Consider the following 27,802-nt stretch of genomic DNA (forward strand, 5'->3'; position numbering starts at 1 on the left):
TTTTACTATAAACTCAAAATTACAATTTGTGTTTTTAATCATGTGGTATAATCAACATTTAAAAGTATTATTCAAATGGGTTTTTTTTTCTCTCCATTTCAAGCTGCAAGAGTCAACGTGATAAAGTCACTGCTAAAATCGTTCAAGTCTCCCAAATGTAACAGAACCGACAACAAGCCCTTAAGTAGTGTTCTTCAGGTGCACGTACCCTCTTCCTCTCAGCGTCGCTGAATTTTTGGCAATAGGAAATCCCACGAAAGAAAGAAAGTACCGCTAGTTAGCTACCGTTGATGCATCGCTGTACCAAAGGCAACGTCAGCAAAAATTCTGTACAGGAAAACGTTATTTGGCAAAAGAAGCAAACCAGATTCTTTGCAAATTTGAACTTCCGTCGCCTGGCTTTTTTTTTTCTTCATTTGCTCTGATAAATAGTTCAAAAATATTGCCAGTTTTTCCAAAAAACTAAAGTACCTCAACACCCACGTACCAGACTATAGAAAAGATGAAGTGAAAAGGAGATGTAAATAAAGATCTTTGCTTTACAGCTCATCATTAGAACAAACTCAGCTCTTTGAGTAATAAATTAACAAAAGAAGAAAAAGGATTAAATCATTGCACTTCAAGTAGCAACAGAAACAATAAGGGAAAGAAAACAAGATCATCTGATTCACCCACACACACAAACCCCATTTTTACAAGTGCACTATGAATTTGTTACAATAATATTCTTAAAAAAAAAAAATTAGATAGAAAGAAAAACTATTGAATAAAATCCCACCTCGCTTGTGGTCTAATCAAGACAGGGGTAAAATTACCTGAAAGTGAGAGTGGGAAGTGTTTATTTACCCTCGGACGCTCCCTTTTTGTATTGCTCATATATTGTATAAGAATATAAGACATACTGCAGGTCCTCCATGGCCTTTTTTGTTTTTTTTGGCGGTCCAACAGTGGATTTCAGTCAGAGGAGGAACATCAGTACTTAACTCTTCATCACATTCGACCCTCCAGAGTTTCAATAATGAAAAAAAAAGATCAATCTCAGGGTGTAAGAAAAGCCCGAGTCGACTCTTACAGTGTTCATTTGGCTGACAATGACCCCCGGTGGCTGAGAAAGGTGAGGAAGAGAGAGAAAAAAAAGAGAAGACAGGGAACAATCGGAGGCTCCGGGTGTTTACAAAACTGCACCAAAGCGAAGCCGAAAAAAAAGTCGAAATGAACGAAGGAGCAGAAAGCAAGAAGAAAATGTAACGTCTGCTCGAACGGAAGGATATTCGAAAAAAATTCAAAAAAATGGATTCATTCAGAGTTTCTGTGTGGTCACAAAGTCGAGAATAATCCAGAGTGGAGCGAGCGGAGGGAAGGCATGTCCCGAGCGAAGCCCTCTGCACTTTGTAAACGATGCGGACGTAGCAAAATGTGTGTACCGTTAATGCATAAAGTGTGTAAACATACTCTTTTACACGTATCGTATACATGTGGAACTAAAAGAGAAGAGAATTCAAGTTGTTGTACATGTCTGTGATTATGTGAGTGCCGACATGCAGGTGAATTCTGTCATTAGAGCGACTCTCTGGGCCACACTGGCTGCCGCGCTGGCGTTGGTGGAAGTGGAGGCGTGCGTGCATGTGTGTGTGCGTCTGCGTCTGTGTGTGTCTAGCTCCCCTCGATGAGCTTGGCCAGCGTGTCCCGCAGCTCGGTCAGCTCGAAGATCTTGGTGTCCAGCAGCTCCAGCAGGGAGCGCAGGCTCTTGCGAAAGGCTTCTCTCTCCAGCTGGCTGCCCTCCAGACGCTGCTCCAGGTCGCTCAGCTGGGCCTCCAGCGTCTGGTTCCTCGTCTCCGTGTCCTGTCACAAACAATACGACCTTTATTTCAGTGACTCATTTGTCAGAAAAGAAAAAGCTAAAGAGACAGCGAAATAAGTTGTAGATTTAATTTGAAATTGATCAAATTGACATTGACCTTAAATTAACCCTGAACTACCCAGATTGACAAAGTGAAAACATGATTTTGACATTTTTTTTAATGAAAAACTAAAATGTCACAGCAATAGCTTTATTGTTCACAGTGAGAAACAGATTTCAAATAACTTACAATGTAAACATGTTGAGATGTGGTCAAAATCAAATACTTTCACTTTAACTTTTTAGCTAAAAATAATTCATGAATAAGTAAAGAGGCATATTGACAGTAGTAATGTTAATACTGGATTTTATTTACACTGTATTACTGGAAACGATGAGTTTGCCGCCATTTTGGCTGCAGTTTGTTGAACAAACAACAATCTCTGTCCACACAAGCGTTTCCCTTCAATACTAACAGGCCTGAAAAACCATGTTTTGTTCAACACTGGTAGCTGAGGCTGATGCCTGTTGTTTTCTACCCATAGAGGATCACGTGATAAGAGCCTGACGAATCAGCAAAGGCTACATCGTCTCCACTAAAGACCCAATCAGGAAGTGGCTGTGAGGGTCTACTTTACGTCATCGTTTCCAAACAGTTTTTTGTGGCTCCAAAACTCATTTTCAACAACGTAGTAGTGTGGCTGTAGTCGAGTTTTTCTCTCTCTTCTGGTCATATTTACTGTTTCTGTGGCAGACTTTGCAACATGTTGACGTAAGCACAGTGTTTACTTGCCTGTAGTGTCTGAGTGAGAGTGTCTTTGTGGGACTGAAACTCGTGGGCACTCTGCACCTCTTCTTTAAGCTTCTCCAACTCCTGAAATATGTAGAAACGAGTACAAATATTAAGACCAAACCGGATGCGTATGTTTAGGAGCTGACATGACACCGACATGTCGACGTAACACACCTCCTCTTTGGCCTTCAAAGCCAACTCCAGCTCCTCGATTGTTTGGTTAAGCTCTGTCTTCTGAGATTTGATGACCGTTGTTTGACCGCTCACACACTCCAGCTCCGTCACCTGGAAAACAAAAAGAAACCTTTGTCACGGTGTGGGGAAAATAAACCCTTATATATCTTATATTGTTAGAAGTCTGACACTTTATATTTCTGTGTTTTTTGTGCGTGGTGATCACCCGTTTGTGTAGCCTCTCCGCCTCATCCTGATAGGCTGCCAGCTGCTGCTTCCACTGTTTGACGTTGGCTGTGGACTCGAGCAGAGCGGCTGTCAGTTTGGCGTTGTTCCCCTTGAGTGCCTCGAGCTCCGCCTCCCAGTGCTTATTGATGCTGGTCGAACTGGAACTACGGAGAAAAAAGGGAAAAAATAAGAATGTGAGCGGGACAAACATTTATTTTCATTAGGATTAATCTGCCCATTCATTTCACTGCTAATCGGATTTTAGTCTATAAAATGTCTGGAACTATGAAAAGTTTCGCCATTTACTGAAACCTGAATAGAGCTGGATAAAAAAGTTGATAATCTGATTAAAGCCGTTACTGACATTCCTTTATGTTATATAAATTGATATCCTTTATGCACAATGATGAAGTCAGTTATTATTGCTGTTCAACTGATTTTCACATGTAGGCCTAAAAATATAGATGATTGACATGTTTTGCATTAAACAAAGAAAAATACATAATCTGTGCAGAATTTCAGAACCAGAAACTGTTCAGTTTTCCATTACAGCCGGATTCTGAAAATGAGATGAGCAGCATCACATATAAAAGGTCAATTAAAGGTGTCTGGTGCAGAAAGACACTGAGGAGCTGTAACCGAATGAAAATCATCATAGGGAACACTCTGCCTTTCCATTTCTGACTTTAATCAGGTCGCATTGTCGCTGTGACCTCACGTTTACCTGTGTGGGAAGAGCAGTGCATTCTGGGAAGGCTCTGCTCTGGCTTCAGCGGGTTGCGGTGGTTCTGGGGTGACTCTGTCTTCGTCCGTACCGTTGATGCTCTCAGGGGTCAAAGGTGAAAGCAGGTCACCCGGGGCCGACTCCTGATTTGACATTTTGGTGAGACAAGACAAAAACATTATTTGTTAAATCAACATTTAGTCAACGTGCTTCTTTCTTTTCACACCGAGAGCTCGACGAGAGTGTCTGTCTGTTGCATACGGAGCCAGGAGAGAGTTAGCTTAGCTTAGCACAAAGACTGTAAAGAGAGGGATACTGCTAGCCTGGCTCTGACCTCGAACACTGACATATTAACACCTCACATCCCTACAGTGCTCTGTCAGACATGGAATACTTCACACTGCTCCACTCATCTGTTTAGATAACATCTCTGTGTCTTTCCCACGAAGGCGTCTCTGTTATGTAAATCCTCCATAATTAAGAGCCACAGTATTTGGCACCTGGTGCAGGAGATGACAGTGTAGCATTGTTACTTCGGGGAAACAGATTATAAATATTATGAAGGCAGGGGATTGTTCTTCGCTCTCTCACAGGCAGCAGCAGCAGTGGACGTTACAATGTATCTCCCCACTGAAGTCATTAATGACCACCGCTGCTTTAAATTCTCTCGTTGGTTCCATCATCCAACCCGAAGAGCAGAGTCTGCTGTATGTTTGACATTATCACACTGTGCAGGAGCTCGTTGACTTCATCTGTGAAGTTGGCGTGAATGAAATTTGAAAGTCTAGGGACGATCTTGTATTTTTTTAAACCTCTTCTGCTCCGGTCGCAGCACAAGGACAAAAATATTTTCCAACGACTGATGAGAAAACTGGTTGTTTCACTGTGTTTCTGGGTATTGACGATGAAAGAGATGGATTTAGCACAGAGGACAGATCCAAACAGCATTTGATTCAGACTTGCACAGCGTTGAAACTGATACAGAGACGTTCTGATGTTGGTACTTTGTGCATGTGCACGTGATTTGGCAGCTAATGCAGACGTGCAACTCATACTTTTCATGAATTAAAGAAATAACTTATGACACGTTGATTACTGAGCTTCAGAGGTGCTGGTGGGTGGATCTTGTTACCTTCAGGTTAGCCAGGTTAGCTGTTTCCCACTCTTTATGCTAAGCTAAGCTAAACAGCCGCTAGCTGCAGATATACATTAAATGTGTAGCCATGAGAGTGGTGTTGCTCTTCTCATTCAATAAGCATATTTCCAGAAAATGTAAAATGATTCCTTCAAGCTTGGATTTTGAGACACAACAACTTTTCAGTGATAAAGTGTTAATAATTCCATGCTCTCAAAAATCAACCGGATTTTCAGCTGAAATGCAGAAAAGGGAAGTTTATGAGCCTCATCATCTCTGAACGGTTCCGACTCCTCATGACTACTGGACACAACATCCGCTTCAGATCACAGGATGTTTCCACCCCCGTCTCAATTTGTTGATTCAATTTGCCTCTTTTGTTTATCAAACATCCCTAATTTTATCCGACTTTTGCTTTTTGAGAGCATGAAAGGAGGAGCGGAGGGTCGCCAGCGGGAGGTTCTGGGAGAAGGGGATCCTCTGGTTGTTACTCTAACATCAAGATGATGGATGAGGTTGTTAGAGACCGATGACAGGGTGGTCCCCCGGAAAAGAAAGACCGGCTTATTACACCAAAACAACATCGTATCAATAAGTGATGAGCCTGGGCTTTATTCATATGCAAAAAGCCACAGATCCATCGATGTGCACTCACAGTTTAGACGGAGTATTAATACTTTATGTTGCACAGAAGAAAAATATGGCAGGGAGGACACCAGGGGGAGGTGTGTATCATTGACTGGGGGTGAGACTGGGAAAAAGGGGCCATCGGATCAGAGTCATGGAAATGATTCTTTCCGTTTTCTCCTTTTACCTTCTTTTTACCAGGTTTGCTGAGTGACAACACATTCCTTTTGGCAGCGCCGCTCTGAGGAGGAGTGGTTAGGGAGGCAGAACAAGCCACAAGGTGTTTGTTAAGTGGCTGGAAGAGCACAGTGTCAGTGAAACATAAATCAACTTGTTCCATTCATTTCTCATCTATTTGTAATGAGCAGGGATTCACACAGGTTGGCCGTTCACTTAGTCATTATCAAGAGGTTCCTTATCAACTTCATTAACATATTAACAGTGAATTATGGATAGATCATAGATACTGAGTGGAGAAATGAACCCAGTGAGCACACACATTAGTTGGATTAACATGAATTACATACTGGAACGACACTAGATCAGTAAAGGCCAAGAATCTTTCCATTCATCACGTAGCTATATGATGAATGGTGAGATTATATAGAGATGAGTTTCTGAGATGGGGTAGTTTGGAAATAAACCAACAGCTTATGAGAAGAACAAGATAAAAACTGAAACAAAAGCAAAAGTTACGCTTGGAAAATGTTGAATATCTCAAGAGGGAAACTTCTCTTTCAGCACACGGCTTCACTCCACTGGCGTCCCATCTATTTAGGATTGATTTTTAAGATACAGACGGACTAAATCCTCCACCTTTGCTTTTATTATTTCTTTTAAATCTATACAAATAACCTTTTTTTTTTTTTTTTTTACGCTAGCATTGCGTGATTGATGGGAGATGCTCTGTGATTTGAACCCACGCTGCCAGTCGATGGTTTGGGACACACGGTTCATTTCTCACTACCTAACAGCTCACGTCATGCTGTCTGTGGAAGTGTTATTACTGCTCCAAGCTACTCACTGGAATTACATCTGTCATGTGAAGTAGCCAGACCTGACAGATGTCAAGCAGCATGTGGAGTTTCCAGCAAGTTGTTTTCGTAAAAACATAAATAAACATCAACCTTTTCTACCTTTTAACATGTTACAGAGGTTCACTTCTTTAAAGAGGCCTCCGAGTGTGAAATGTGTGTGAGGCAACATCAATGAAGATGTTGTTTTTTACCTGAGAGGGAGTGCTGGTGAGCTCCATCTTCTCCTGGGACTTCTCCTTCGCTATCCGCGCTGCCTCCTTGAACTCGGCAAACTTTTCTGCAAACTAAAAGTAACAGGAGCAACTTACTGTACTGTAACAACATGAGCCTGAATATGAGACAACCCCCCCCCCCCATCTGTTTTTGACGACAACACCTTTACACTTATCATGTTAGGGAAGATTCATCTAAGGACAATAACACCCCTCATCACTGAAGCCTTTTCTGTTATATAAAAGGTTTTGTTGTTTATCAAGTGTTTGTCGTTCTTCTCAAGCTTCACCCAGGAGCAAAAATCTGTCTTTAAACTTGACAGAAATAATCATGTGCCATTTACTGTGATAATTATTGACATCAACCGATATGAATATTCTTTATCTTGATATAATATTTGTCCATATCACCCGGCCCAGTGTATCTTTGTATATTAGTGACAGACAACACTGAGGCTACCAACAACCCATAATAACACACTCTGCAGAGGACAGAGTTACACTGGAGCCCTTTTCGTTCAAAACACATTTTTAACATGAAATTGTCTCGTCCACAAAGATAAGACGACCCCCACTCAAACCTCATTTATAGAAAGAAAAACATAAATCCCTGATAATCAGGCCAGAACAGCTGGATTCTTTCAGACACATCTTTAATAGAAAGTTCTTTGGGGCCACACTGGGTCTGTTTCCTGTGTCCTCACCTTGACCAGGAGACTCTCAGACGAGAAGCCGAGGCCATAGACTGTGTTCGCCCGGCTGTCGGCCCACTGGCCGAACTTTTGTGACGTCTTAGTGAATGTCATGTTGGGGGTGATGGTGCTGTTGATGATGGCCTGTGGACGACAAACACACACATGACTGAGCTTTTCAAATTCAAAGGTAAAAATAAATGTTGGACGGCTGCCTCGGGCTGAAGCAGCTGGATATCTGATATTTGCTGGGACTGTGACTGTGTCTGTGTGTGTGTGTGTGTGTGTGTGTTGTATAGACGTGGGTTTTTGCGTTCCTACTGTTTGGTAAACAGGAAGCAGTCAATGAGGAATCCCAAAGCGACAGTTCTGTTATTGATCCGTGTGGGAGGGAGAGAGGCGGGCACAGATGGTTGTGAGGATTTATAGTTTCAAAAATTAACTGCTGCTGCTGCCTCTCAAATTTATTGCTATACAAGATGATGTAAAAACAATTGAGCTGGACAGTTCATTCTTGACAATGGAAACACTTCTCATCAGCAGACTGAGTTTGCTTGTTTGGCACAACACTGTAGATGTTCAAACTTCCCATGTTTCCAAACACCTCTGAGGCTGATTTAAAAGGCGAGCTTGGAAACCAAAGCTGACATCACGGCTGAGAGCTCCAGCTCCAGTTTGTGTCCACGTGCAAACAAGAGTCCAACATTCAATCGAAAAAATCTATAAAAAAAAAGATGATTGAATCTTGAACATGTGCAGTATATGGGGGAAAAAAGGAATGTAAATGTTTTACTGTCGTACTCTACAATATGTAACTATAACTCAAACCCTCAAAATACATTACAATAAGGGGTTTTCATCCAATTCAAATATAAATGTAACAACTTGGAAAACTCTTTACACTACACAAAAGGTTTTAAGTTTTGCAATTTTCTGAAAACCTCAATTTAGCTGAACCCTGCACATGCAGTGTTTTCATTTTCAAACACATGTTTGCTCACTTCTGGAATCTGGGAAGCAACACAATCAGAACGATTTGCCTTTGTGTGGCATCTGTCTCTGTGTGCGTGCTTCCTTGTTCCCTGCTGAGAAGACGTATTGTTGTGGGGATGATGATGTTCCTCCAGCACCAGCCCACCCAATCTCTGCTATTTCCAGCTGAGCCCAGCACAGCGAACTTGCTGGTTCAACAACAGACGTAGTCGCCCAGAGAGGCTCTTGCATAACCAGGGTAACTCCACCCCTGCACCTCTCCCAAGACTAAAATAATCACTGCCACATAGATTCGACTGGCCCGGACGCCCCTTCACTGCGTCAGCACGGAGAGGCCAGGCCGGGGCGATCGAGGTGGGAGATTCTGATTGTTGTTGTTGTTGATTAGTTCAAACTTTATTGATTCCCATGTAAATTTAGGTGGAGATTCTTTTTTGGGGCTATGACCATCAGTGGTTTGGTACAATACGGAAAAGCTACAGGTGGATATTAGGGTCACCTTCAGTTATCTACTGTATGTTGTCTCGCTATGAGCAACACACACAATTTAACGATAGAAAGGTCATATGAAGTAGAGGGTTCTCGCCTCTGGAGTTTCCTGACGCCCAGGACCACGGTTGTCCCGCACAGGCGGCTGTTTCAGCCAGCAGTTCAAACGGTGTGTGTGTGTGTGTGTGTGTGTGTGTGTGTGTGTGTGTGTGTGTGTGTGTGTGTGTGTGTGTGTGTGTGTGTGTGTGTGTGTGTGAGAGAGAGAGAGTGAGAGAGAGAGCCTAATGGCCAGAGAGGATGAGGGACATCTCTAAATCGTAGACGATGTGGTGGTTTAGGGGTGTAGTTTCAGCATTGATTTAAAAAAAAATATTATATATATATATATATATATATATATATATATATATATATATAAATGTCATGACATTGAGAAACGTCCCAAACGGTTGAATCTATGTAAGCATCGGCCAAGATGGTTAAAAGCACTAGATGGCGTTATGAGCCATGTTCAACCCATTTGATATTAGAACCAGCATTAATGCATTTCATCATATAATAGTCATATGATTGAGTTTTAAGAAATTCATTTAAGTGTGCAGTATCTCTAAATGTGACATTCATATGTTTTTTATGTTTAAGATATGGTTCTGAGTTGTGAGGAACCGTCCACTGAGTCGTGGTTGAACTGAACTTTTATAAAATCAGTACTAAACAGAGATGCTGTAATAAAAAAAACATCCCATTAAGGGAGGAAACAACACACAAACAGACCTTAGATCCATCCAGGCTGATGATTCGATATACATTCCTGGTACTGTCGAAGAAGTAGGAGACCGTGACAGCGTGTTTACTTGTGGGAACCCAGTTCTTCTTGGTGTTCGGGTCAATCTGGAAGACGTGGGCCCGTGTGCTGAAGATGGGCTGCTCTCTGCAGAGGAAGGAGAGATGGAGGGATCAGCATCTGGTTTCACTGTATGGCTTTAACTCTGTGGTCAACCTGCCTGAAATGTGCAGCATGCAACAAAAACACTGGCCTGTGTGGAGAAAAATACTTTAATTACACAGACAACAGACAAATACAGTTTGTGTGTGTGGGAGTTTCTGTCATCCCTGCTGTCTCAGACATTCCAGCAAAAGTATGTTTGAAACATCCTGTTGTTTTAGGACCTTCCCGTGAGTTACAGTTGAATAAGAATAATGAAAGACCACCTGCAGAGCTGTACTCATTATACACATAGTGATGGTGATCACATACAGGTATGTACAACTAAAGGGGGCACCTAGCTCCAGTTTAAAAAAACAGATAACAGATAAAGTCAAAAAGTCTACACACTAATATATCTGTGCCTGCTTCTTTTTACTGAAGCAGATTATTGGCCGGATAATTGCACGGTTAGCTCCTGTATCTGACAGGTAGGGACACACTGATACGAAGCAGAATCTGGAAGCTGTTAAATCAACTGCAGCAGTTTTCAAACCTTGTTACCAAACACAAGCTGAGGGCAGAGAGTAGATTTTCCGACCGTCTCACTCGCAAGTTGCAACTGTTAAATTCACAACTCAGCACATCACAGTTTTATACAACAGCCAGCGATGATCAACATTACTTTTTGACTAACACTAACCTTTCTGTGTCAGATGATGACCAATGATTGAATTTGATTTAGTGACCAGTAGTTCAAGTAGACATAAAGTTTAATAACAAAAGACAAAAACACACGAACTATGAGTCAGGGAACCATGAACATCCGTACAAACTTATCGCACCAGCCCACATGGTAGGTGTTGAAGATATTTTACAGAAATTCTGGAAACTTTGACCTGCTGCAGGCTAGAGAAGAGAGCTAGAGAAAAGTCAGAGCATCACAACTGTTGGTGGGATTCATCCTCTGAGGAACACGAAACAACAATCCAATCAGTGGTCAAAACAAAGCGGTGCACCGACCAAACTGTAGCAGCCCCACCATCACAGCTTAAAGACACACAGGCAAATGTGCGAGTAAAGCTCCACATCAAATACCCAACACCAAGGAAAGGAGGAGTGGAAGTACTGAGGAATTCGATAATTCAGAGGAGTGAGAGACAGCTCCCAGATCCCAAGACATCCATAATTCACTTTCCTGCTGTGTTGTGGTATTATCAGTGACTGGAAGAGGGGGGAAAAAACACGCTGCAGAACAAGTGTGCTTGTGTGGCAACGTACAAATGTAAAGGCACACGTGTACACAACTTCCATCATCACCTGTCATGTTGTTAACTGGCAACACAAGACCAGATTAACATGTTCAGGTCTCGTATAACGAAAAAAACATGGAAATTAAGAATACCTGCTCCATAATATGAGCGTGCTGTAGTTTTTCATAAATACAAATAAACCACTGCAGAGTCATAATCATGTATGCAAAAATAAAAAGTCTATCACGCAAACAATCATAAAGCCAATATTTATGAAACCTGAATGATATTTAGTGCATCTAAAAACAAGCACTAAAGAACACTGTATAAGAAATGCAGCGTGTGACCTGGAGGAAGAAAGAGACAGTCAGAGATTGTGGGGCGTCTTTCTTTAAACCTACTGCCTCGAGTTGGCGGATGAGATAAAAAAAAATCAGGGAGGAATCGTGCATTTTTAAAAGAAGCAAGCTGAAGAGCATTTATGCAAATGTCTTTCTACTTTTAAAAATAAGAGAGGCGGCGCCCACACGGACACGGTCAACCATCATCTCCCTGTGAGCCCAGCGGCTGTGCTGTTTCAGAGGCGACGACCTCTGAGGTTGTCACAACTCACAGTAACCCTTTTTAATGCTGCCGTAGCTGTCCAGAGCACGTTGCATGACAAAGTGAGGATCAGACTGATCAACAAACAACAGGTCGATTGATTGGAGCTAACAAGACCATGTGGGTTCAGATCGATACTGTGCACATAGTTTGTACACATCCATGTTTCTCTCACTGCTAGTGTTTGGGCGTCAGTCATTGCCTTCTGAACGCTACCGCCATACCTGACAGAGGCAGCTCCCAGTGACCGGCTCGGATGATTTTACCTGGAAAAGCGGCAGGCTGTTATATTCAGGTCTTGTATGTGTGAGCACGTGCAGGCCAGACTTGACCAGCAGAGCGTGTTCCTGACATAAAGCGGATGAAGCGATGCGACGATGCCAAAGGTGACCTGGAAGCACCTGTGCTGACATACAGGGAGATCAGCAGGCCCTGGACGCCCTCCAGCCATTGCTTTGGATCAAAAGCTCCCAGGGTCTGGGATTAAAAGCAAAACAAGCGATACGAGTCTGGTTGTGGTTTGAATGCTCATGGAAATCCACAACGGACTCAGAGCAGATTTTTTTGCCTGGAGATGTACAGACTCAGGAAACATCCCAACACATGAACATGTCATCTCCTCCAGCTCAATATAAGGACAGGGGATTTAAATGTATATTGAAGCTTTACAACATAAATGGACAGTAACATTTGCATAACCTTCAATAGAAGAATATGCACAGACAATTCATTTCAATTTCAATTTATCAATATATCGGTTAGTCAACTGACAAAAGATTAAATCTCTGTCGGCTCTGTCACATTGAGAAAGCCATTTATTGTTCGTTTCTCAACATTTTATAGATCCAAAATTTTATGAAAAAAATCAAATGAATCAAAAATTTTAATTATTTATCTCCTGAACTAAATATTCAGAGCAAATCTGCAACACATAAATATACACAGACATATAATATAGTTTAGCATGTGAGCCCGCTAACATTTGCTAATTTAGCACCACACACAAAGTACAGCTGATGCTGAATAGAATATCATTAGTTTTGCAGGTTTTGGCTCATAAACCAAAATAGGGCTGCAACTAAGAATTATTGTTTATCAAATAATCTGGCTATTATTTTTTAATAATTTATTGAAAAGTGCCCATCACAGCTTTCCCTATAGACCAAGGTGTCATCTTAGAATGTATTGTTCTGTAAATGGTGCAAAAGCCCAAAATATTCAGTTTACAATAATATAAAAAAAAACAGAGGTAAACAGCAGTTCATCCTCAAACTGCAGCAGCTGGATCCATAAAATGTTTGATGCCAAAGTAGTTTCCCATTAGTTTTCTGTTGGGCGACGAGTCATTTAATCGACTTATTGTTTCATCCCTAAATAACAAAATCAAATAAAAATCTTGATCTGATGATGGTATAAATTTAAAAGTCAGGGGAATCACCTAAGTTACTGAACTCCCTGCTGAGGGGAACATAATGTCTCATGGTGGCACCAAAATAAAAGTCAGTCGGAGTCCTAATTTGCAGAACATGAATCTCTCAACAGACATATCTGATACAGGTATCAAAATAAAACGTTGATCCAAATCGATTCACAGATAATTGAGATCCTGCCGTTGTCATTCTTCATTACAGGACAAACAAACGAGATCCTACAAGACATAGCAGCTACAACCGTGCTAGAATTACAATGAATCAATGAATCCAGATGTAGCCAAGTAACAATACAGGCTCTTTATATTGACATTGGGATCATTCATATCCCTAACGAGACTTCCAGGGAAACCAAATCTGATGGCTTGGCGGAGTGTCCCTGGTCGTCTTCCCTGGGACACAGCGATTGTTCCCCTCTCTGGGGAGCTCTCGGCACGTCCCAGTCAGTGTGTTAATTAAATCAGCAGAGTGGAGACCCGGCAGATGTTATTTAAAGATAGACGGTTAATCAGAGAGATGGTGGCAATGTGCACCCGGGATTAACACTGGATCACACACACTGGCAGCTCAGCAGTGGAGATGGTAAGAATATACTGAACTGTAAATATTAATATGCATGTTAAATACAGCATGCAGGATATTTGTGAAGTAGAGTACATGGGTGAGTACTCTGATACAGAGAAAGGAGAAGAGATGGAAATAAAGTTATCACTGCTGGGGAAGTTTAGTGTGAGTATCATGAAAATATATACATTTGTAATTTTCAAACATGAAAACTTCCCTTTATTAATATCAGGACAGGTTTGGAAGGGTTCAAGCTTGCAAGTGATAATAATTCCTAGTACATTTTCAAACAATGAGTACTTTATTTTAAACAGAGGTAGAGAAAAGCCGCCTCTCATTTAATTCCCAATTGTCTACAGCTTAATGAGCTATTGGGTTATTATGAAGAATGGCATGTGGAAAACGAATCGTAACGCTGTTGCTGCGTGTGGCGAAGCGCACACGTCAGAAAACAAATGTCAAGTCGGAGCAGGGTACGTAAACTAGGCACTCACAGACATACAGATTAGTAAGAGGGCAGCGAACTTGTATCCGTATGTGTGAATGCTCCGTGAGGCTAAAGCTGCACGACCCAGCCAAAAAGTCAGAATCTGTGTAGAAGACATAAAAATGAAGATACAGCAATGATCCAGTTTTACAGTGTAGAACTAGGAAGTCCTGGTATTTTAATGCGAAGAGAAATAAAGCCCAAATAATGTTGTTGTTTTGGGACTGAAAGTGATCATGTTAATTGGGGGTTAAAAAAAATTGAAATTCGCAAAAAAACAATATAGTGATATTGATGAAAAAAATCTGGCATATTTAGGGGACTGGTGTCTGTGAGTATGTGCACTTTAGTGCGGCTTGATTTAATTAAAGATATTTACTGGGCAGTATGATATACAGCTAAAAAATCAACCCGTCAGAGCTCTTAAAAACGATGTTGCTGCTTCTGGATGGTTTCAATGGGGCAGATGTGGTTCAGATGCTGGTTTGGATTAAGTCAATTGAACTGATAACAAAAAACCTGTACTTATGCTGTTTAACACAGTGGTCAGGTCTCAGTTCTCAAAAGGTTGCCCTGACCAGACTGTAGCGGGTCATTTTTATATTCAGGGTGTTAGTCCGACAGCGTGGCCTAGATCAGAATCTGCCGCGGTGGTGTGTGTCTCAATGAGAGTGTGTGGTGATTGTTAGCCCATAATCCCTTTTCACAATGAAACGTACTGAGGCATTCAAGTCTCAATGACAAGTGCTTGGACAGAGGAATCTGACCGCAGATGTTATCAAATCAGCAGTTCTCCGCTTACAACACAGAGGGTACACACACACACACCAGACACACACACACAGGTGTTTGTACGGAAGCATACAAAGATGTGCGCTCTCTGAGAATGAAAAGGTAACGTGCTCAGATTGGCAAACACGACTGCTGCAAATCTTTCCGAGTAAGTTGATGATGAAGTTTGACCTCTGCCTGAGTCCTTAATTATTCATAGTGTTCTCATGTATAGTTACTATTTTTAGTAAGGCTTCAATTTACAGCATTTGTTTTATTAACATCTAACGTCATAAAATGGTGAAAACCTTCCAATGCAATTACATACAATCTGCAAGTATGTGGCATTTTTCACTATTCTTGCTTGAAATTCACTAATGGTGGACCATGGATCATGATCTTGGTGGATCAAACAGATCCTGGATCGTGATGGTGGATGGTGATCGTGGTGGCAGCTGATCGTGCACCACGATCCATGGATTATGAATAGAACTAGATTACTCCCTTAATTTCTGTCGGACATTTTTCTCATGTATAAATACTTTAAACATCGAAGCACTTCTTCATTTATATCGCACTTCTGTGCGTCCTGGGAGAGGGATCCCTCACATGTGGTGAAGGAATGATAACTAATTCTAGGCCATTTGGTCTCTGCTGGTTTTACATCATGCTTTCTGGGTAAGTCTGTATAACCGGTTTTTAGATTGCATTGAAAAGGGCAGGTGCCTAACTGCCACTGTGTGTGACTAATCAATAATCCAATTGTTTCAGTTCTACTTCACGTTCTTAGCGATAATAATTCACGTTACGGTTATAAAAGAATCAACACTCGTCCGCTACATGAAAAATAAAACAACAAGAAAAATCTAAATAATCTGACGACAACATGAGCAGACGCCCCGTCTATCACTGGGAAAATAACCCTGCATTATAGCTGCTGCCTGCGTCGTCATGGAAACGGCCCACGTGACTCAGGGCTGGTCATGAGCCGTGAACATCTTCCAACTCTGTCTCCCCCCTGTCCTTCCCACATGCTCTCTCGCCCAATCCAATCCCGGTGTCCCTGTCGGTTAACCCACTCGCAGAGGGAGGCAGCGGGGGCTTGGCAAGGCAAAAAACCTCCAGCTGAAAACACCCATATGTCATATGCAGCACTGAGAGGCTTCAGAGGCCACAGGAGAAGGATTTTTCACATGATCATATGCAAACACCATCTTGGCAGAAACTTTCTTTTTAACATTTTTTTTTTTAAGGCAATTTTTGTGCCATGTCCATTCCACCACTTCTTTCTCTTTGTCTGGATGTAAAAAGTCAAACAACAAGAGAGTGGAAGTATTTCCTTTTCAGATCACCTCTCTTTGACCTATGAAATATCATAAAGACGTTATGAAAGGAGTTGGCCCCAGCCTACATAGTCATGCACCATTCAACCAACATGTGAACTGTGTATCATATTTCTGTCATAAGGAGTTTCTCACAGCTCCTGTGTCCATCACTTCCTCCCTAGCATCACATTTTAATGCACCGGAGATAAAAATGAGTGTCCTGTCTTTTATAGCTCAGTAAATACATCATGCTTTTCTTTTCCTTCACTGTGACATTAAGACTAGTCAATCGATTTTAACCAAATTATATGTTTTACACCCCATATTCACAAATCACTTTTTTCCTCATATAGGGCTCAACAACCTGTACAAGGTGCCTGTTGTCCTTATCCCTCGACGAGGGTGAGGGAAAACTACAAAAAATGTGTGTTGATTTGTCGACTAGTCACTGGTAAATGTCATCCCCTGGTGACTCAGTCCAACTAGCAGAGGTGCGTCAATGAATTCTCTTCTCACAAATACTGTGGCTGAATAGGACTATGACAGTAAGTTAACAGGTTGGAGTTTGTCTGAGTTTTTTGTTTTCCATCTCAATCCTCTGATCTCTTTTACACTTGAATCAAAGGTGTGGTACACGAGTGCTATGGTTGTATCTGTCTAAATTGTTGCTGCTGAGTAACAACCTATTGTTTATACTTGTTTCTTTTGCCAGTAAAAGATATGTGCTGTCTGTTGTCACCAAATGCATTAAGTTTTGTGAATACTGCAAAGTATTCCTTCCTCCTGTGTTTTTATTAATGATATCATCAGCTGTCAGTCAATTTCAACTGGACACACTAATAACTCCTATGAGAACAGTCAATACTGATAAGATTAGACGATTGATCCCCTTGGGGGATATTGGACTATTCAAATCAATATTTTGGGATGTGCGCTCCCAAAATATGTATCTGTTTCCACTGAGACCAGGCTGACTGCAAATCAATCTGTGACCTGCTGGACTGACCAGTGCAGTAGAACGTATTGCCTGGACAGTTTTATTCCAAGTGCCAGCCACGTTTCAGGGCGACAAGCTTGTTTACAATCATCTATTATACAAGAACAGAAGCTCCAGCACTTCTCGGAGCAGCCAAGTCTGACTGGCTAATTAAGGGCTGAGGGCACAGGACATGCTCTCTGTCTGTGTCGGAGGAATTGGTGGTGCACTGGATTATAAACCAGTGGCCTTGAGAATTACAGAGGATGTGCTTCGCATGAGGAGGTAAGCACTTCAGCCCACCCCTTCTGCCCCACCCCATCCTCCAACCACAATATGACAACAAACCAATCACATGCTACATCATCTGCTTGCATCTGGAGTAAGAACTAGGTCGCTCTTGATCAGGAGAATCACCATACATCTGCAGGTTGAGCCACATGCATTGCATGAGCCAAGTGTACGAGAGATCATCACCGTCTTGATGCTGATGTAAAGAGGTTTATCCCTCCCTGGCAGCACAAAATGAATTATAACACTCTTTTATAGCTACATTTTCTGTAGGGGACAATCAAAAAGACAATAATGCGTGTGTCTTACTTTCCAAAAACAATTTCAATCACACTCAGTCATTAAGTAACCAGCAGTAGCGTATACTTCTAGACATCATAACGCATATGACTATGTCTGCAAATAATGATTCTCTTTAATATCCTCTATTCTGCAGAATATCTTTTGAATTAATCAATTATACATTTGGTTTAGGAAACATCAAAACATTTCGCTGAGCGGATAATGACATCTGTCAAAAGTCCAGGAAAAACACAACACCAAAATATTCAGTTAATATTGATAAGTGACACAGAAAACTTACAAAATCTTCACTTCTTGTGATCATTTTTACCATCTTTGATTGATTCTGATTATTTTTCAGTACAAACACGAATTATTATCAACCATATTATTATTACCAAGTTATTCACTGCTCTGACCTGTTGTCTGACATCAACTCACCTTCTACAAACCATAAAACACAGGACTTTTTCTGCAACTAACGGTTCTCTTCATTATCCTCTACTCTGCTGAACATCTTTTGAATTAATCACATTTATGTTTGGTAGATCAAAACATTTGGAAGATCAAAACATTTCTCTGAACTTATGGCTACATCTGTCAAAAGTCCAGGTAAAACAAACCACCCAAATAATTCGTTTATATACGTCTGCAACTAACGATTATCTTCCTTATCCTCTACTCTGCTGAACATCTTTTGAATTAATCGATTATACATTTGGTTTTACGAAAAACATCAAAACATTTTTCTCTGAGCAGTTACGTCTGTCAAAAGTCCAGGAAAAAACAAAACCACCCAAATAATTCAGTCCATAAACGAATAGCTTCAGCTCCACATGTGACTGGTTAACCTCCTACACAGAATGAATCACATTATTATTATTATTATTAGTTATTCACTGCTCCGACCTGTGGTCTCACATCCAAACAGCAGCCTCCTTCACTACAGTCTGATCTCTGGGCTTCTGTCACCTACACGTCACTGTCCGGAGGCAGTACGTGGGCATAATAGTCTAGTGTTGTGTGTGTGACACTCTGCCAGGTCCGTGCATTCTTCCTCTGGTTATTTCCCATGTGTTGCTAACTTCCCAGTAACAACAGGAGCACTTCCCAGTTAGCATTGGGGTGGCTAACCCCTCCTGCTGAAAGCTCGCATCTACAGTCCCACACCCTGACACGTTGAGGGGGAGAATAACAAGTTACGTACCCCATGTTGGCTGGATGCGGAGTGGCTGGAAGCTGCTGCTGCTGCTCTCGGTGGTCTCCGGAGGGCGATGTGAGCGGGGTTAGCTGTCTGATCTCCCCCCCCCCCACCCCCCTCTCTCTCTCTCTCTCTCTCTCTCTCTCTCTCGCTCCCCGCCTGGCAATGAGCCGCTGTGGTCGCTGCTGTGACTTCGCGGCCGGTGGAGCCACGGTGCCGTTGTCAGTCCGACATGACTTGTTGTTGTTGTTTTTGTTGTTGCTGTTGTTGTCGTTGCTATGCCCTTGGGTACATCTTGGTGGTTGGCGCGCTTGCACGGTGCCCGTGAACGCACCGCAGCCCTGGCAGTAGTTGATGCTAGCTAGCTAAAGACAAAACTCCCCCTGAGCCCAGGCGGGGGATTAGCGACCCCGACTCCCCCCGGCAGGACCGTGGGTTTTACAGCCCAGTTCCGCCCGCCGCGCCGGAGCTGCCTTTGAAAAGAACCAAGTTCAAATGTCGGGGGAAACCGCGGCTTTCACGTGCATCCATCCGCCGCTCGTCTGTGAGTGCTGCTGATGTGAAATCTGTCTGGAGACTTATCCCGAACCGAAGGCAGCCACATCTATTCTTTCAGTCTCAACAAACCCCGCTGTTCACAAACCCTGCTGCCAGTCCCTGGTGCTTTCTTTCCTTCTCCGCTGTGCCATCAAACCCTCCTCCTCCTCCTCCAGCACCCCCCACCCCCCCCTGCGACCCTACACCGTCCGAGATTAGCGGGTTTCACAGCCGCCGAGCAAGTCCTTCAAAGCGGACATCTTCTTTCATGACGGGGCTTCACCTCCCCTGCTTCTTCTGGAGGGAACGCAGATGAGAGCGATCGGTGCATGATCCGGGCTCCGGCATCACATCCTCAACGGCGGATTGTTTAAAGGGGAAACCGACGCCGGTCGCGCGTCTTTATTTCTCACTCGGAACGGAGCTTCGAGTCGGATCCGGCAGATGTGGTCGGAGGCTGGTGCGGATGCTGCTGCTGCTGCTGCTGCTCCGTCGGCCGGCTCATCCTCTCGTCTTGCCCCGGCCCCTCTGCTCTCTGTCAGCCCCTCTCGGCTCATTCATCGTCCTCCGCCGCCCTCAGGGATCGTTACCATAACGACGTCATCACGTTGCCGGGTGAAGTTTTGATGTCACTGGCGAAAACGGTGTTCTCACATCCGGTGTGCGGCCAAGATAAAGATGTGTAGTTTGCAACGTAAGGCAAACAAAATGTGTGTTAAAAAAAAAAAAAAAAATCACACTGCACTATACCACAAACATGGCCGGATTAAACTTCTAGGGGGCCGCCGGGGGAAAAAATGCCTTGTTGGGCCCCCTGACTGTACAGAGCATTTTTATTTGGAGTGTTCAACTTTATCACTGTTTCTCAATTCGGGGGCCGCGTCCTTTTAAATGCTGCATTTGAGGACCGATTGCGTCACAGTGGCGTGACTTGGCTGTCCCATATTAAAGGTTCCTTCACATGCGGCCAACAAATGCGTTCTTCCATCCTCAAGGTTTCTTGAGGCTCCAACGGGTGGATCCATCCCGGCCCAACCTATCCCTCAGTCAAGAACCGTTTTTGGAAGAGGTTATGGCCCCGGCAAGTTACAAGACATCTGATGCTTGAGTATCACATGGGATGAGCTGGTGATGCTGATCAGGGAAAGCCTCTGAACACCAGACCGTTTCTGTTCGGTTCCAGGTAGACCACGTCCTCCGAGGGATGAGGCCCCCTTTTGATTTAGATCGGCAGATCAAGTCAGCTAGAGTCAAACCAAGTCCACTTATTATTTCCCCCCTCACACCAAGAACCCAATCATTACTCTGTAGACTGGTTTGCCGTTTACAGCCGCGGATGCATGCATAGCAGTGGGAAAGAATGTCACTCCAGTGTTTGGCCTCAAATGTACTTGCATTCACTTGCAAACTTGTGTGGATAACCATCATGCCCATAGACTGTATATAAGGACGACACATCTCCATATCATCCCACTATCCAGATATGAAGCCTAGCAATTCTGCCATCTCGTGCATTTGGAGCCAGATCTTTTTTATTTATTTAACTGTACTTAACTACAATGCTTCAGGAAATGTTCCTTAGTTACATTTAACCACTGGGATTAACTAAACTCTAAAGTAGGAATACCATTGAAGTAATTATATAACAGATTCAATTGTGTTGTTCACAGTTACAGTTTATGATTAGGTAAGTGGGACTGGTTTGCACACGAGGACAACTTTTGCCCAGATACGACCTGTTGACCGAACCCTCCCCAGCAACTCTCTTTCATTTGCCATGTTGTCTCACTCACACTGCAGGACAGACATAAACAGATGTGTGCTTCACATTTTCATTAACGCGTCTGTCAGGAACCAAGAAAGGCTCATCGTTTACATAGAGTATAAAGAAATGTTGAATTAAGAGTTGTATAGTAGCCCATGTGTATTTGTTATTAGGGGGAAAGAGGTGATAAAGGTGAAGGTGGTGGTGCTCAAGCTTTCTATTTATCCATTTTAATTTCCTAACTGTCAACTGTTAGAGCTTAAAATTGAATTTGTGTGACGTCTTATCTGTTGTTGTGCACACCTAAAGACCAAAGTGTTCCCACTCCCGACCTGCAGGCTTGCAGACTCTTGACACTGGATACAGGCTGGCAGCAAAAACTTATATTTAGACCAAGACATTTACTTCATGCTGCTGCATTTTATCTCTATATTTCTGATTAGTCACCGACTGCAATTTATTAACCCAGATCAACCTGCTTTATAGTGCATACCAAAAACAAGGGTTCAGAGGGTGTGAACAGATGACAAATTAACCTCCCTACATGTTGCAAATGCTCCAGATGAAACACTGGAAGACTCGTTTTCTATTTCAAGATTAGGCTGAGCATGAAGACCAGACTCAGACACACTCGCTTAGAATGGGATCGACCGGGCAGCGCTGAGTTGTGGTGAAAGGCTGGAGAGAATTCATCAAGATATTACAATAATGGATAGTGTGACGGAGGATTTTGCGCGGTCAGATGTTGACGGCGAGATGACGGCGCTGACGCCTGAAGATATTACTGAGGAAAACCTCGACGCCAGCGATGAAGTGGAGAACCTTCGGAACAGGTGCAGATCAGGAGCTGTGGTTCTTTTCTGTGGTTTCACTTAATTGTTTTTTCATCTGGTTGTTAAGTGAAATCATTTTTTTCATTTACAACAAATCCCAAGTATAGCTCAGAGGACACGGTTTATTTCACAGTACTAACTTGAATGAATTCCCCTATGAAATGATCAAATAATTAAGGAAATTGCATCAGTGTGACTGTGTGTGTGTCTGTGGGTGTTAGGGTGCATGTTTGTACATTCAGCAGCTAGATTATTAGTAACACGTACAGTAAAATGCAATCCAATACAGTCAGTAAATCATGAGGGTTATTGTGCATTGTTTTTGTAACAGTGTCAAAGAGACGTAGATTGAACTTTGATCATTTTGAAAGATGAATTGTGTTATACTGATGGAGGCAGGATTTAATGCAAATCTAAATCTGTCAAAGTTCCTATTTATTCCTGTATGGTTGCATTGGTCTTAGCTAGCTGTAGCTAAACTGGTGACTGTGTGTTTGTTTGAGAGGCTGTACATCTGACAAAAGAATAGAGTTTGGAGAAAAACCCATTCAAATCAACATAAATAATTGACTACATACAGGTAATAGAAGTAAAAAATGACATATGTCTCAAACAAGGACAGCACAAATATAATTTCAGATTCATCAAAACAATTGTTTCCTGTCAATATTTTCAAGTCAAGTAAATGAAAAGCTTAAGAAATGATTTGAGACGTTTGAAAGTGTTTTCCGATGTCACTCCTCTTTGAACGACTTGCCACAAATGACTGAGTTGTAAAGTAGAGTGTAAATGGTAAATGGTTTTGTATTTATATAGCGCTTTTCTAGTCTTGATGACCACTCAAAGCTCTTTACAGTACAGTTTCACATTCACCCATTCACACACACATTCATACAGTGCATCTATTAGCAGCACTTTGTTGTTCTATGAGGGGCAATTCGGGGTTCAGCATCTTGCCCAAGGACACTTCGGCATGCAGATGGGGAAGACTGGGGATCGGACTGCCGAACTTCAGGTTGGAGGACGACCGCTCTACCCCTCAGCCACAGCCGCCCTTCAGCCACAGCTGCCCTGTTACTGTAAACAAACACCCCCAACCCCCTCTCATGTTTTTGAGAGGGGGGTGGGGGAGAGAAAATATGCTGAAGAGGTAAAAAAAAAAGAATAAACAAAAGGGAGTAAAATATAATAAAGAGCCTAACAAGTTTCTAAATCTAAGTTGAAATAATTATGTCATCCAGCCATTGGGAGAACTACTTGTAGAAACACTTGTTGTTAAGAGGCAGGTACGAGTGGTTTGCTGCATTTACCAATTTTCTCTGCGGAATGAACAAAATTCACGAGAGGTCCAGACCTGCTGTTCGGATCTTTGACTCATGAGTGATACTCAATAAATCTGAATGAGTTACAGTTTAAAAATGATGCCAAACTCCCCTAAAATATAATATAATAAAAGCTGGCTGAAGGTCTTTTTGCAGGTTGTTAGGACTCTGTAACAACACCTGCTTTATAATATTTTGCCGTCCATCTCAGTCACTGTCCCGTCTCATTAACTGTCAGAGACTGCTTTGCTTTAGCAATACGATTGGTGTATTATCTAACTTCACATTACACCAGTCCTGCTTATTGATGTCATAGCATTGCTCGATGGTGTGGTGTCACTGGCAGCTCAGAGCTCATCAGTATTTTCAAACAGTATCAGGTCCCTTCATAACATCATCATCTTCTCATTACGGCAGCAGAACTTGAAACTCACGTGGTGAAATTCCGTCAACACATGATGAAACTGACAGGCATCGTTTATACATGGGAGCCAATATCTGGCCTTACCTGTGTATAGATATATTTTGAGTGGTTTCATCTCACTGCCACATTGTTTGTGTTTGTGTGTGTTCAGTTTACGTGAGGTTGTCCACGATGACAACGTCCAGCCTAAGATGCAGTGCCTGATGATGGACTCCTCCTTCTCCATGGTAACCATGCAAGGAGAGGACAGCGGGATCGCATGGGAGACGACCCCTAGTCGCTGTAGCACACCGTGGGCATCCGAAGCTGGAGCATCAACTCTGGATCTCAGCTCTCCGGTTGCAGTACGGCATGCACAGCCTGGGTCTGTTCCGGCAGGGAAGATAATCTTCATCATGGATGAGGAGCTGATTTCCAGACAGAAGAAAACTAAAGAGAGGGCAAGCGGTCAGAGGAGACAACGAGAAGTCTTGGCAGAAAGTTCTGAGAACATCTCTGGAAGGCCAGAATTAGTGGGAGTCTCCAAGCCAAACGTGAAAACCAAAGGAGAAGGAGCTGAAGAAGAATCAACTGAGCCACAGGAAGATAAAGAACAATGGCTATTCAGCTTAGTGTCTGAAGGCTCCGAAATCCTTAACATTGTTGTTCCACCTAAACATGATACTGTGGATGAAGAGGAGAGCAAAGAAATGGTGGACAACTTGTCTTATCTGGAGGAGAGCCCTGTTCCTAAAGCAATCAAGGAGACCAATGATAATGAAATAATGTTCTTAACAGACACTCCTACAGTGTCACTTGAACAGACGCAGCATTCATTTCCCATAGGTCCACATGTAATGGATCCACCAGGGGCTCCAGTGGCCAGTCCTCCAGGCCGAGGAGCTTCAGGACATGTGGACTACTTTGAGGCGTTCAACCTGATTGATGCCCAGGCTCCAGGAAGTCCTGCTGTGGTGGCAGAGAGACAAGTGGATCCCGAGGTCGAGGGTACCGCCAACAGCCAGGATTCTGTTAAACTAGTGCAGTCTAAAAACACCACCACAGCAAAGCCTGTGAATCTCGACAGGTCCGACACAGTCAGTCTAGGGGAAATCAACATCGAGCTTCTAGATGAGGTCTTCTACGGTGGTACAGATGAATATCTCAATAAAAGTCTAGAGAGAGAGGTCAGAGGTGGAGATGCCAAAGGTACGCCCTTGAGACTCCCGTCAAAACCAAGTGGTTCGACTTTATTTGGAAGCCAAGAAGACATCCTGACACCGATCTTTCTCCCTGAAGGACCTCCCAAAATTATTGACCCCATTTTGCTAGAGGAGCCCAAAGCCATGGCCTTCCTTTATACCGACCTGTATGAGGAAGCAATCGGCAGTCGACAAAAAGAAGAGGATACAGAAAGTGTGACCTCGGAGAAGTCCTTCCACAGTAGGCATTCAGACAGGGAGGCCAGGGGATATTTAGAGAAATATGCCCTGATAGATGAGACTCCTGCGGTGGAGGTGGATGCAACCGATAAAGAAAAAGGCCCAGAAGAAGGTCCTCGGACATTGTGTCAAGATTTGTATGATTTTGATTTTCCGTCCGAGCCTGAAAAAGGTGAGGTGCCAAACTCAGAGGAAGAAATAACTGACTTCTTCAGGTCTAGTGCCAACTCTTCTCCATGTGATATGGAGCGCCTCTCTCGATCAGTAGAGGAGGACGACACGCAATCAGCACCAAAGACTAAAGCTAAGACAAATAAACATGTCACCATAACAGTAGGAAAAGTCACTGAAATCCCAGTAGACCCACTTAGCATCTCCAGCTTTGAGTTTCCTGCGGAGGAACCAGACTGGGGAACTACAGATGATCATCCTACAACCCTGGATGAGAAGGATATCAGCGGCAATTCAGATCAGCAACTGTGGAAACAAGATTTGGAAGTGCATAAACCAGTTGCCCCTCCCAGGAAAAAGGCAACAACCTCTCCTAAGGCAAGTCTGGACCTGACACCTCTGACTCCAGTTGATGCCATTATACAGGAAAAAGAAGAGGCTGGTGGAAAGGAGCAGAGGGAGGAAGAGAAAGAGACAGCATCACCTGAGGAGACTGCTGACGAAGGAGACGGAGATGGAGAGGAGACCATGCTGTCCTCTTTTGAAGTTTCTATGTCTGAATATGCACTGGGGTCAGAGGAAACTGAAAGTGTAAGAGAAAGCAATGAAATAACAGACACGAAACCAGCGGCAGCCGAGGAGGAAGACACCAAAATAGTAGAAGAGGAACAAACTGAATCAGAAGAGATAAATATTAAATCACCCGATTCGGCTATAACAGAAGTTAATCCTGAAAAACAAGGAGATAGTTCAGCTGCTTTATCAACTGAGCCAGCTAAAGACAAAGGACATTGTATAATACTTTAGAGAAGCGACAGTATTTTTCAATCATATTAATGTCAAGTGCCTTGCCCTGCATTGAACTGAGTCTTAAAACTTCCAATATGATTGTTTAAATGTTTCAGGGTTAGGGCTAGTTTTTATAATTTGCACCCTGTTGTTAATCTAATGCATGAATTCAATTGTTATTATCACTTATTTCGAGATTAATTGAATAGTCGCTCCACATGAAAAATAATCTGCAACTACTTTGATAATCAAATAATTGTTAAAGTGATTTTTCAAGCACAAATAGTGAAAAAGTGTCAAATATTTGCATTTCAGCCTCTCAAAAGGGAAGGTTGGCCTTTTTTTTTGCCATTTATCATTGTAAACTGAATATTTTTGATGTCACCCTCAGCTTAGTGAAACTTTAAACCGTTTTTTTATATTCCATAAACTATATTATTGATTACAAAGTGGCAGATGAATGAAAAATGAAAATAGTTGTTAGTTGCAGTCCTACATTGATCAAATATATTCATCAGTCTCTCCAGTGTTGCAGGGTGGTAATAATGCATGAATCATGGAGTGTTTGAAGGGAGAGATATGGGTTATGAGTGTGAATAAACAGGGGTAGAGTGCATGTGTTTGCGCGAGGTTAGGGTGGATCTTCAGCTATAAATAAGCCTCTCCCGCTTTTAACCTGACACCTCGTCTCAACCAGGAGTCTGTGTGCCGTGTATCTACTTGTAAACAGTCAAAAAGGTGTGGAATACATGCAGACGTGCCTAGTGACACTGGCACTTTTTTTCCCTGATACTTTGTTTAATCCTTAATGTTTCCAAAGACTACCATGGCTGTAATGTATGCTTAATTAAAACCATTATTATAAACCTGTGTGTACCTGTTTCCACATTATCAAGAAAAAACAAACAGATCATGATCTGCAAGTGGGATCTAATCAAGAGGTGTGGAGTTAAAGATCATTGTCAGACATTTTAACACGTTACTTTTATTCTTACCCTATATTTGAAAGATCCATAAGCTATTTTTTTATTCAAAAGTTGAATTGCTGGACACAAGATGTCATCTACTACTAAGCCATAGTTTATATACTGGGCCACGGTTGACTGGAAAGCAGTGTCAAATTCTGATTTAGGGTGGGCCCAGACAGAATGTAGAAACAGCCTTGTGGTGGCAAACACTGAACATGACAATTTTTTACTGAACACTGCAGTGCTTTTCAAACACATGTGGTCATTAAAGCGGATCCATGTTAGGCAGTATTTTCAGATACCGTTGCTTCCAGGCCTGAATCCAAAGTTCCCATCTGGAGCTCAGCAGTGATCTGTGGCCCTGCTGACCTTGAAGAGGAGACTGGAAACACACACTCACGGATATTAACAAACATGCACAAACCTAGTGTGAATGTGCCTGAAGTTAAAATGTGTAGCACAGTGGTATATTGTATTAGCAGAGTAATGTAAGCAATGTTTTAAGGCTTGAGTTACCAGT

General features: G+C 42.5%; 2 protein-coding genes and 1 long non-coding RNA gene across 4 annotated transcripts; 1 reads left to right on the plus strand and 2 right to left on the minus strand.

Annotated features, from left to right (window-relative positions):
• On the minus strand, positions 1–22,391 carry LOC117771771 (homer protein homolog 1-like). Of its 2 annotated transcripts, none has more exons than XM_034602513.1 (10): positions 22,385–22,391; positions 19,059–19,169; positions 9,719–9,875; positions 7,475–7,606; positions 6,750–6,842; positions 3,760–3,902; positions 3,034–3,199; positions 2,808–2,918; positions 2,634–2,714; positions 1–1,842 (listed from the first exon to the last, which is right to left on the minus strand). In XM_034602513.1, exons 2-10 carry the CDS (start codon positions 19,061–19,063, stop codon positions 1,654–1,656), a joined length of 1,077 nt encoding a protein of 358 aa, XP_034458404.1. In that variant the 5' UTR covers positions 19,064–19,169; positions 22,385–22,391; the 3' UTR covers positions 1–1,653. The 2 variants fall into 2 exon arrangements, with proteins under 2 accessions (XP_034458404.1, XP_034458405.1); XM_034602514.1 differs by lacking the exon at positions 22,385–22,391 and adding an exon at positions 19,191–19,417 and having other exon boundaries at positions 19,059–19,160.
• Positions 20,842–27,181, plus strand: si:ch1073-398f15.1 (cardiomyopathy-associated protein 5). Its single transcript, XM_034602512.1, has 2 exons — positions 20,842–22,187; positions 24,085–27,181. The coding sequence occupies exons 1-2, from the start codon at positions 22,063–22,065 to the stop codon at positions 26,330–26,332; spliced, it is 2,373 nt and encodes a 790-aa protein (XP_034458403.1). The 5' UTR covers positions 20,842–22,062; the 3' UTR covers positions 26,333–27,181.
• LOC117771773 lies at positions 27,099–27,455 on the minus strand. The gene is made up of 2 exons (XR_004615641.1): positions 27,218–27,455; positions 27,099–27,181 (listed from the first exon to the last, which is right to left on the minus strand). It is a non-coding gene; the product is annotated as an uncharacterized LOC117771773 (long non-coding RNA).
• Between the last annotated feature and the right edge of the window lie 347 nt (positions 27,456–27,802).

The sequence above is a fragment of the Hippoglossus hippoglossus genome, chromosome 12 (genome assembly GCF_009819705.1).
Source record: "Hippoglossus hippoglossus isolate fHipHip1 chromosome 12, fHipHip1.pri, whole genome shotgun sequence".
Lineage (NCBI taxonomy): Eukaryota > Metazoa > Chordata > Actinopteri > Pleuronectiformes > Pleuronectidae > Hippoglossus > Hippoglossus hippoglossus.